The sequence below is a fragment of the Kogia breviceps genome, chromosome 16 (genome assembly GCF_026419965.1).
Source record: "Kogia breviceps isolate mKogBre1 chromosome 16, mKogBre1 haplotype 1, whole genome shotgun sequence".
Taxonomy (NCBI): Eukaryota; Metazoa; Chordata; class Mammalia; order Artiodactyla; family Physeteridae; genus Kogia; species Kogia breviceps.
Genome location: NC_081325.1, coordinates 70,288,581 through 70,300,882, shown reverse-complemented (window position 1 = coordinate 70,300,882; position 12,302 = coordinate 70,288,581). Strand labels below are relative to the sequence as shown.

The window sequence follows — 12,302 nt, the reverse complement described above, 5'->3', positions numbered from 1 at the left end:
ACAGGCCCTCATTAGAGCACTGCCCTTTTTGCTTGAGGAAGGCTACGATGTAATAGTTCACAAACACATTCCTTTTTTTTAAATATTTCTCTGAATACAAAACAAGGATTAGTCATCTATAGATAGGAAAAGTAAAGAGAAATAACCTACACGTCACCCTGATGCCATCCCAAAAGTCATCAAATGACAAAACTGAGGCTTGAATCTTCAAATTTTCATGACGTGAGCTCAATAAATAGCCCACTACTAAATATGAGATTACTTAAAACTAGGTAAAGTCAGAACCAACCCGCTCAGCTTCCTTTGTCAAAAATTTTAAATATGTTGGAGAGGAGAAAGGCCTGCAGGCGAACCCGAGCCTAATGTCCTCCTAGGCTTAACAGCCTGAGATCTAGAACTATCTGGGCAAGAAAATGGTTGGCGATGGATAATTGGTCCTAATAGAGAGGTACTGGAGCAACTCACCTGCCCGCCTAGGGTTGCACGTGCCCTGGAAAGATCTTTCCCAAAAGGTAGTGAGCGTCTGGCTTTCTTCATCACCACACTCATTTTCCGGGGTGCGTTTCTTTAAAATTCTTAGAGTTTCCCTTCCACCTACTAAAGGTCAGCATTACCATGACTACGGTATTTGATTAGGGAGTGGCTTTCTTCCCCAATTTGCTTCTGGGGATGCCCCAGGGGGTTTTCCTGTGCTCTTAAACTTCTTTGTCCCCATTACCAGATACTGCAAGCAGAAGAGGACTATAGAAATATCCACATGCAATAACTGTTGCAAGATCGAAGCCTCACACAAACCAATCCCTCTCACCTTAGAAGTTCCCAACCTGATAACTTGCCGTGTAAAAATGGCTGGTCACGCACAGTGCCCACTCCCCAACAGGCCTTAGGAAGGTGGCTCTCACCTTGGCTGTAGGTCAGGGTCATGTGAGGAGCGTTTTTTAAAAAAAATTCGTGATGCGCTAAACCCACTCCCAGAGACTGATTTAATTCCATTGGTCTGGAGCTGGGCATGGCCATCCTATTTTCTGAATACGGCTAGTTGTAACATGCAGCCAGGATTGAATGAAATTCACTATTATATGGAGACCGGAGTGTTCCACAGAATGAACAGCGTAGCCTGGACGTCTACATTATTCTTACTCCCCTAGGTCTTGTGATATTGCTTTATAATTATGTTATATACAAAACGAGTGAGAAAACGTAATGATGTTTCCTTTAACGTGGGTAAATCTGTGGTTTTGGTTAGCGCCATGGTTCAGTCATGGTCAGCTCTGAATAGGCTTCCACTTTACGGTGGTTCTATGGATTCACTTTCTGTTTTCATCCTGTAAATTGTAATAACTATTATTATAATTATTATTCAGGTCACAGCAAAAATCCTGGGGAGGGGGACAGTTTTTTTTTTTTTTTTTAATACAGTCACTTTAGACTATCTTCTATCATTTTACTCTTTCCCATACTATATTATTTCAGTGAGTTCATGATGCACTTACCTTCCGGGATTATTCCATCTGGCCTCTATCAATCATATGGCACCTACAAATACCATTAGATATGTATGAAGGTTAGAATAATTAAGTTTGAATAGGTTAGGATAGAATAGTTTGCATGGACAGATGTACAATTATGGTTTTCAAAAACAACTTTTGCACATAAATCAGGAATTACCCTATGATTCCCATCCTTTCAAAATATAAGGGAGATGGGACAGTTCAGGTATTATAAAAGACAGTGAAAATGGCCAATGGCTTTCTCCCATGAAGAAGGAACACCGAGAGTTACCATGACACAAATACTCAATAAATCCACACTCACGTGTAATATTAAATAATAGAAATAAGCAAACATAAGCCTTATTCCCCCATAAGGATACCATAAGCCCCTAGAATCCAACAGAAGACAGTCCAGTGTTAGTTTGCATCATGAAAGCTAATATCCACCTAATCATATATGCCCCGGAGTGTTCTTGCAGGATAATTTTCTAGGGCCATGGCCTGCCGTTTTCCTTTCATCATCTGAGTAGCACAGACATCCTGCGATCTCAAGATCAGTAATATGTAATAATTGGAAGAGAGGGTATAATTTTCCCCTACCCTATTCAGAGAAAACATGTGCCTTGGAATTAAATAGAACACAATTTAGAAAGTCCATTTAAAATTATGTACTGAGTAAACCTATCGATTTAAGTCAAAATTGCCCACATTTTTCAAATTATGTATCTTTTGTGGAATAAAGGTGAGAACCTTAACCTAAGATATTTTACTTGTACATTTACTTCGACATTGTAGTGTTTTCACTGCCCCTTCCGGCCTGGTTCTATTACTTAGAATTAGACTTGAATTAAGAACTTGAATGGGAGCAGATAACCTCCCATAATTAACAGTTATCCTATAAATGTGCTCTGATAAAATCTCCAAAATCATCCAGCAGTTATCAACCAAGAATGGTGCTAGAATACCCACTACACAGTCACATGTAACCATGGCATGGAAATGCATTATTAAGGATGTTAAGACTTAAAAAACAACAAAAAAAATCAGTGATAACATCACTGTGTGCACGATGTGAAATATATGTAAAAACACATTTTTGTCAATAAGAGAAGAAACAGAACATGGAAACGTGATTTTTAATCTCTGAAGTGGGTAAAATTGAATACTTTTCCCTCTTTGTTCTAGTTTTCACTCCTAGTTTTATGAAATATTAATAAAGAAAATTATCTATGAAATTTGCATACCATTCAGTCTGATTAGTTGTTTCTAACTTTAGCACACTGGCAGGTGCACATCATTTCCGGGCTCTGCCGGCATATCATGTTGCTTCTGCAAGAGTAATTTAGTTTTGGAATTACCTTTTAAACGTCTTGCCTGTCCTACATTGCAGTGATGAAGCAAACCTACTTAAAAGACCGGAATAAACACTCAGCTTGGGCTCTTAAAATTCTGCTCTTTCAGAATCTTCGTAGCTTATTTCTCTTGGTATCGAATGGTGTCAGAGACTGCGGTACTATAATCACGATTACAGGCTTGATGCTAGAATCACCGTTACAGGCTTGATTCTGTTTATTATGCCATCAGTTCTTCAGAATGCCGTAGGGAGACTGCTAAGATCGATAAATCGGAGCTCAAGTGCAGATTTTACTTGTAACAGAAACTTCTGAAATAGAGAAATAAAAGTTAATGAATTGGAACTTCTCAGAAGGTCGTAACAAACATAATGTTTCTCAAATAGGACAAATGACACAGAGAAAAGTGTTGGGGGCGCTTTGCTCCTTCCTGCCCTTTGGTGACGGACTGTCTCTCTCTTCCCAGCGCTGTTCAACCTCATACCGGTGGGGCTGCGCGTCGTGGCCATTCAGGGAGTGAAAACGGGGCTGTACGTAGCCATGAACGGAGAAGGTTACCTCTACCCATCAGTAAGTAGCATGCCCAAGATGTTGGCCATTCACTCAATGTCTGCAACGTAGCGAAAGCATCAACCACGAAAATGAGAAAGTGCTGTCCCGTGACTCTCATTTTTGCTTTAGCATTTGACCTTTACTGCAATGCTGTAGGAGCTATTAATTCATTAGTCATCAATGTCTGATAATATCAGTGTATCAAGTGGAAGAGTTACATCACCTTTTAAAATTGTGCATTTGCGTATTTTACTATGTCCCAGTTCATAGAAAATTGAGCAGTTTTGAAAGCATTGATATTAATATAATCTTTTTCTACCGTTTAGAATTGTGCTTGTCTTAGGGAGTTTCTTGTAAAAGATTATTTTATAAAAAGAAACAAATGTGAATTCTAAAAAAGTAAATTTAGGAGAGAGTAGTTCTTTGAAAAATGGGAATTCAGATTGAGTAAATGCTTTATTGGGAAAATAATGCTAATATCAAAATGGATATTGCATTTAAATTTAAGCAAGTCTCGGTTTTGTGGTAATGTGTACTACTAGTAGCTGGGTACCTTCTAGCCTCTTCTGGAATATTTACTGTTTACAAATAATTCATATCCAGATATACTGTATCCATTTATTATAATGCAGTTAGAATTCATATCTGTCACAAGGCCAAGCAATAGAGACTTAGATGAAAATACTTCTTTCCACTGTCCCTTGAGCAAAAGTGGATAAAATCATGGAGCCTCAAAGGAAATTCTTATTTGGGTTTGCATATCATCTTAGTATAAATTCTTTAAAACTCTGTTGTTGTTAAATATTATCATCAAAAAAACCACATGTAAACATACATACATTTTACATACACACACACACACACACACCTGAAACTTAAGCAGAGAAGAAGCATTCTCTGGGGCCTCCCATGCAATGTGATATATTTTCTTCAGCAAATCCGGGAAATCCTGTCAAAGAAGATGAGATGTGAGCTGCAGATTCCCTTCGTAGTGAGCTGGGAAATGCTCTTGTCATTGGGAAGCTTCCTCCACCTTCCCTGAAGGGTGTTCCTGCGCCCAGCCCTGGGCCCTGCATTATGCAAATTGCATTCTGTTTCACAAGATGAATATTCAACACATTGGGAGCAAGAGGAAGCTAGAATTCCCTATCTCCCCTTTAGGAAAAATTCGATTCAGATAAAGATCATTTTCTAGAGATACCTTATTTCAGATAAAAGTCAGTTTCATTGATTTGACATTTGTTCTGTTATTTTTGTTTCTTTTACCCGCAAGTAATCTCTGAGATGCCTAACAATTATTCGATGCGGTTTCTGCCATAGCTTCTAGATCTGCTTCTACTGATGATTTTTATCATGTTGTCCTGTTCAGGTATATGCATTGATGTAGGGGAAATGTAAATGTTTGTTTGATCTTTTTTGCTTCTGAGATGCCTTCTGTTTTCTTGTGGTGAGGTTTCGGGTGCGTGCCGTTTTTCTAAAAGGTAGAGAATGTCATCGCGAGTACGTGTCTTAGCTTAAAATCCAAGCACTGGTTCTGTTCAGTGCAGTCTAAGTGGTGCAGCAAGAATAGAGTGAGGCCAGAGCTGACTGCCCAGTTCAGTCCTCAGCACCTGAAGTATGGCCTTTCCACCCAAAAATCAGGTCTGCGGGCAGCACGTGCCCTAGGATCAGTCCCAGTAACAACCGTCAAGCTTTTTGTCTGACCCACTGTTTTCTACTCTCACCTTCGAGATTCCTCAGGTACTTGGCTTCTGTGCCTGCCTTTGGTGTCTTGATTCTCTGACTTGCAGATCTTGGTTTTCTCCTCTTCTCATTTTTGACTCTTTGCTCTGAACCCAGGACCCGGTAAGGAGCGCTCTAGTCACCCAGCCTTACCCTAAAACGTCCCCTGCCCAGGCCAGGCCCTTAGAATCCTCAGCATCTTGTAGGAAAAGGATTTAGATTAAAATGGTACGCGATTTCCAGTTTTTACTAATATTCTATGGTTAAAGTGCTCTGTTTATTTCAAGGTAATGAAATTTGAACTTCAAATATTTCAGGAAAAAAAGGTTTTCCCTCATTCAGTCCTTTATTCCATAATTAGTTTCTGAGAGCCTACTCAAATAATAATCTAGGACAACACGGTATAACAATTACTATAATATGTAATAATAATAATGGTTAATATGTATCTAGTACACTCTGCGTAGCACTGTTCTAAGTGCATTACAGTCTTAGCTCATTTAATTCTCCCAACCAATTAAGCAAATATTGTTAAAACGATAATACTGATGAACAGAGAGCTTAAGAATCTGTGCAGTCACCCAGGGAGTCGACAGAGAAGACAGGATTTGAGCCTTATTAGTCTGACTCATTAGCTTACATTTTTAACTGTTTCCCTGTACTGCTTTCATGCACCGAACAGTTTTCATAATAGGGTCTGGCACCCATTCTCAGAAGAAGTTCTCAACACAAGATGATGTGATAAACATCTTTAGAGAATTGTTACCTAGGGAAGAAACCTAATTTCAATTATTGAGAAGTATCATTTGAAATGTAATCTGTTTCCTTTGGAGAGTCTCAAATTAAAAAATCGTAGAAAATGATATGTATCGGAGGAAAGGTTGATAGTATATACTGGGTGCTTCATATTCTTAAAATGTATCACATGTAACGTTGGAGCTTAAATTTTTAAAGCCAACGTGGTTAACTCAACTAAGAAGTTTTGAACTAAGCTGAAGAACTTTTTGAAAAGGAAAACTCCACTCAAGTTAAGATTTAAAGAAAAAAGTTAATGAAGATTGAAGTTCGAGAAACGAAGGAATCTGTTTTAAGCTTATGCCCACTTTCAAAAGATCAGATTAGACTAGTGTCTGATATGAGACCGCTTTTATTGAGGAGCTATAAATTTAGAATGTAGGCAATAAAATACTCAGATCACTCAAAGTGAGTTCCATTCAATGGAAGTCATGCTAGGGATCTGACTTGGAGTGTAAATGCCTCTATTTGTATTTCAGGAAGTAACTCTCATAATCCCTTGCCATCCAAATAACGACGTTTAATTTGTCGGATCATTCCACCTCAGGGGCATGAAAGAAGGTATCTTGACCGAGATGTAAATGATCACATTGCCGATGCTGAAGGCACTTGTTCCCTGTGGAATCTCTTCTCCGACGTGACAAGAGTCATTTCTTTTGTGGTCATGATGATTGTAATATGTTTCTTGAAGATGCGTCTCAAGAGATTTGATGTTAGATACAAACAGTCTGCTTGAAGATAGAATGCAGGCTGCATGGTCACGGAACAGAAACTGACAAGGAAATACTTTGTTGAAGAATTAGTTTAGAATGATATTTAGGAAAAATGCATGTTGACCAACTAGAAACGGTTTCCAGTGCGCTTGTATTTCTGGGCCCACGGAGTGATGTGTGAGCTCTCTGCTCAGCCCTGACAGTCATCTTGTCTCTGAATATAGCATCTCTGGACATCCGTCCTCAGGAAACCCGGTCACCGTTTATCCCAGTGCTGGTGGGGTACCCTAGCCATGCCTCCCAGTGTGCCGTTTTCCTTTAGGTACCAGGCAGCGCGTGAGATTAATCATGTCGTCTGAGCTGCAGTGACTGTCACTGGCCATCCCTATGCATTGCAGGTGAGCCCAGGGCCTCAGCAGCATCTGATGACTGTGCATCCTGGGGGCCAGCCTCTTGTTCCCTGATGGGACCCGTGGGAGCCGGGAGGCAAAGCTATAACCGAGCGGGTTTCCATCCATCTGGTTACACGGAGGTGCCCCTTCCATTTTGCATCTTTCATTCTTCATCTCTCTGAATGGGTCAATTCTTTTATCTTAAAGAGTATATTAAATTTGAGATGATTGTTGATGTCTTTGTTATTCTAAGAATCTAGGACTCTATTTGCATGTTTTTCTGCACAAACAATATCTAACACCTTTTGCAAATGTATATATGTGTGTTGTGTGTGTGTGTATGTGTGTATATATATATATCATTTGTGTGTATCTAGTTTGTGTGTGTTTCAGTGGAATTACACATTGTGCCTAAATTACACACACATTTATGTACACGATTACAGTTCTGACCAGAGTGTTTCTATTTCTTTGTATGAAATGTTAAATAATAGTTAAAATTTACACCTATTCTAAAGGTTTACTTACCATGCTGCATAGATATTTCTTTTTTTATCAGGTTTTCCTATGGTCTCTTCCACATTATGACTCAGTTGGATATATCATCCAGGCTCAAAATGGCTATTATCCTTTCTTGGTAATTTGGCTCAGATCATTTCCTGTAATCAGAAAGCAAGTATAGCGCTTCAGTCAATTTCTCTCCGGCACTCACGTAGTTCCTATGACCCTGCATATGACTGATGATGACAAAGGCAAGAATGCGGTCATTCTACTTAAGGTCACAAACCAGAAGGAAAAAAACGATTTAGAAACAAAAGCAAATGGTAGACTTACGTATAACTAATTTTAAGTCGTCTTTGGACAAAAGGAAAACATGAAACATCCTCTTCTTCTACTGTTAGGTTGATAGCAGGCAATAAAAATAAATAAATAGACGTTCAGGCTATCCAAGTTCCAGCGCCATTTAATGGAATTTGGAGGAAGGAATTAAGGTTGAGATGCAGAAGATAATAGGAAGAAGAGAGCAGTGAAAAGCAAAGGAGATAATAAATCAGCGGTAGGAAGATGCATTCGGCAGCACTGGGGAAAAGGGGGAGAAAAGAAAGAGAATGAAGGGAGGGTGGGAAAAGGAAACGGCCAAGGGAAGAAAATGGGGAGGATACATCACAAGGAGGGGAGAGAGGGCAGGTCATACCTTCACTCCCTCCATCACATGCCCGGAACCCACCTGACTCCTGGCTCCAGCCTCCCACTATGGGGTGGAGAGAACCAAATCCTCCTTCTAGAAGCACGGTCTGGAGTTTCCAATCACACCTAAAACATTTTTTCTTCTCTATCGCCATAACTACTTTCACCTATTTCCCCTTCCAGAATGGTAGCTATGCCTGGTTAGTATTGTAGCTGTATTTAACTCCCAAAGGATTATAGCTGGAAGAATTAGTGGAAAGAGGTGAGTGGCGGTGGGAAAACCATTGCAGTAGCCCAGGTGAGGGACGCTGAGTGTATTAGTGGAATGTCATCACCCTAAAGAAGGAAAGAAACCTGCCATTTTCAGCAACATGGGTGAACCTGGAGGGCATTGTACTAAGTGAAATAAGCCAGACACATAAAGAAAAACGCTGCATGATCTTACTCATGGCACCTCAACAAGTCAAATACATAGAAGCAGAGACTTGAACTGTAGTTTCCAGGGGCAAGAGGGTAGGGGAATGGGGGAATAAAAGAAAAAGAAAGAAGAAAGAGCGAATGAAATAGAAATGGCAAACATGTGTTTTGTTTGGACGGACTCTGTGTGTGTGTGTGTGTGTGTGTGTGTGTGTGTGTGCATGAACACACACACACATACACACACACTGTGATCTGAATGCCTTTAGGATGGGCAAGTACTCTACAGTCTACAGTTGGGCCACAATGACAACTACTCCTTTTTTAAAAAAAATTTTGATTGGAGTATATTTGATTTACACTGTTGTGTTAGTTTCAGGTGTACGGCAAAGTGAATCAGTTATACATATACATATATCCACTCTATTTTTTAGATACTTTTCCCATCTAGGCCATTACAGAGCACCGAGTAGAGTTCCCTGTGCTCTACAGCAGGTCCTTATTAGTTATTTATTTTATATGTAGTACTGTGCTTATGTCAATCCCAGTCTCCCAATGCATCCCTCCCCCCACTTTATCCCCGGTAACCATAAGTTTGTTTTCTACATCCGTGACTCTACTTCTGTTTTGGAAATAAGTTCATTTCTAAGGGAAGACACTACACACACAGTAACTTTGTTTCTACACACACGTTACCTTTGTTTCTGGGCCTCGAGACACTGGTGTTGGCCACCCGGGCATTAAGGGACTGGAAAGGATGAGAGATATTTGAAAGTGTTTCTTGGGGGAGTTATGGGAAGAACTCTGCAGTTGTCGGGGTAGGGGAGGTGAGAGAATCACGGCTCACTCTGGTATGATTAACTCAGAACCTGGTGAGCTGTGATGCTTCCCGTGAAGAAAACAGAACCCAGAAGAAGGAGGGGAGCCTGGGTGGAGGAAGATGCTGCATTCAGTTTTGGAACCAGGATTTCCAGGTGGGTTATAACCCCACTGCTGGGTGAAGATTCATGCGTACCCTGGAGGAATCACATCGAAGGGCTGTCTTACGAATGGTTCGCAGGTGGCGAAAGAACTCTTCTGTGATGGATGGCGATTGTTTTCCTTTTCCTGCTGAATGTCAGACAAAGATGAAGAAACGGGGTCAACAGCATCTGCGTGGATGAAGTTAGGTATCAGAAAGAACATTATTAAGTGTCATGACTTCTTGGAAAAGCTTCCTAATATATTTTGCTTGATTTCTAAATATACAAAATCGATAGAGGCAATTTTGGACACCGGGTCGTAGAGCAGAGGACTGAGGAAATTCGTAACTTGTGCCTTTATAAAAATGATGCTAATAATACGGGAATAAAGTATCAGGCCTTTGGATATTCTTCTAGTAACTCGCAATCCTCATTATACGTAAGACTTACTCAGACAGCATTGGAAATATCCAGACCCCAGGACATTAACCTAAAAGGTTCCCCATTCAGTGAGTTGGATATGCCTCAAAATCGGAATTTTGCATATGTGTCCCAGGCATTTCTAACCCACGTGCCTGAAGGAGTACCCCTCGATAAACAAGGGTCTGCCTTCCCTGCCTCAGGAGCTGTGACTCTGAGATGACATGATTTTGTATTTACCATTGCTTTATGATTATTGTTATTGTTGTTATTTACAAATTCAAGGTCCAGTTCAGGCCCCTTTGAAGTAAGCATAATGACGTGACCACAAGTAGTGTTCGCCTTTCCCACTGATCAAACGAGCTGGCCTTTGAGGAACCGCACAGAGGAAAGTCCCACCGTGGTCACTGCTCAGTCTGGAAAGAATAGGACTGGAAATGTGTCCTTGAGCATCAAGATAATACAGGGAAAGACAGGAATTTTGCTGAGACCTGAGAAAGTGAAGTAAGAGAAATAGAAACCAAGGCATTGAATTTGCAACTAGTAACAGCTGGTTTGCAAACTTGCAAGAAAACTCGTCTTCACGGTGTAAAAAGCTCAGGGGTTCTCCCTGAGATGATCGGCCTGGGGCCAGCGTGCTCTGCTGACCTGAGGGGCTGGTTCAGAACAAGGACATCCTGTCAGAGCAGGTTTTCAATGACAACACAGCTGGGGTGCTTCAGAAGTGAACTCTGCTTAGGATTTTTTTTTAAGAAATTACTTAGAAAATAAATATATCTATATTTAATAAATTGTGTACTTTTCCTAAGCCTCTGTTTCCTCGGAGACAAGTTTGTTTTCCTCTAAGCAGGACCTTCCCACACAAGTCCCATGTCTGGAACAAAGGAGGCCTCCTTCTGTCCTAGACGATCAGCAGGTTCCTGATGCTTGCAGCTTCGTTTCCGGGTCCTGTGAAGAGAGTGGGGTGATCCCATGTGGGCCCACCATTATATAAATTTCTGAACTATAGCAAAGCCCCTACACCTCACAAAAATTAAACACGTATGTCTGATAACAGGAGTGTGCAAGAAATATACAGAAGATCATCTCTGCTCAGTGTAATTGTTCAACATTTAAATATAGGCTGAAGAATCAAGCACTCTGCAGAGATGTGTATAATCATAAATTCATTTATTTGCTCATTCAAATCAACCAGTATTATTGTATGCCTTCCACTGACAGCTATTGTGCTGTATGTGCTGGACCTTCAAAGATACGTGAAAAATTCCCGATTTACAGACAAACCAGCCAACAACCAAACCCTCTAAAGTCCAGTAGATATGAGGAAATCATTCAGAGGGCATCTTGACTAGATGAATTCTAAGCGTCTTTTCTCCTCTTTTCTCAGAACCCTGATTCCATGATTATGTTTGTACATTTCCTATCACTCCTTTGATAGTGATGGATACATAGGAAGTCTTCAATCTGTCCTTCTTGATTGCTTCTTGTTAAGGTGGAATCAGTTTCACCAGCAAATTTTATGAAGCTATTCCTTGAGTGCCTTCCTTGTTCATGCTATTTATTATGCACGCCACTTATCTTTTTTCCCCACAAAAAAAAAAAAAACGTTAAGCATCAGCAAAGAAGATAGGAGTCTGTTAATTTCTCGAGTTAGAATTGCAGAAAAGCACTTATTTACACATTTCCTTTCCTGAAAGGGCATGATAAACTCACAGAGGCAGAACTCGGATATGCAATGTCTGTCTGCCTCTATAACATGGTCATATTTACATTAATGGGTGAGTGGTAATGCTGTCTTCACCTTAAAAAATAATCTCAAGGCAAAAAAGTAAACCCTGATTTCTAGTAAATTGTCGCTACCACTTGAAGCAATTTAAAGCAAGAGCATGAATAATGATAATTAGAGAAAGGACTTCATTGTTTCTATATGTTCATGAATTGATGTACTTGTAGTGTCAAAGAAAAAATATCATTGTATTTTGCAATTTTATCCTACTTTAGTGTGAAAACTATAAAATACTGTAGATAGTAACAAAATTTAGGTTAGATCTAGATGTTTCGATCTTTTAAAAACCTGTATTTGTAGAGGATGGATGGTAGATGGTGAAAGGAGTTTTTATATGTAAGGAATTTCAAACACTACCTGAAAAATTGAGTCCTAAATCAATAGATAATACTTGAGAATGAACTATCTCTTTGTTTTCATTCTCCATACCATGAAAAAACTTTTGCAAAAAAACTCTAAATACATAAATGCTAAGAAGGCCGATATACCATATAATGAATGACAAATCAG

At 39.8% G+C, this 12,302-nt stretch overlaps 1 protein-coding gene across 5 annotated transcripts in view; it reads left to right on the top strand.

The window, feature by feature from the left end:
- The window catches only part of FGF14 (fibroblast growth factor 14), a 718,038-nt gene that overhangs the window by 582,405 nt on the left and 123,331 nt on the right, over positions 1 to 12,302 (top strand). For all 5 annotated transcript variants that reach the window (XM_067016974.1, XM_059042417.2, XM_067016975.1 and 2 more), the window contains exon 3: positions 3,312 to 3,415. In XM_067016974.1, coding sequence (XP_066873075.1) covers positions 3,312 to 3,415 — 104 coding nt within the window. The remainder of the gene's footprint in view (positions 1 to 3,311; positions 3,416 to 12,302) is intronic.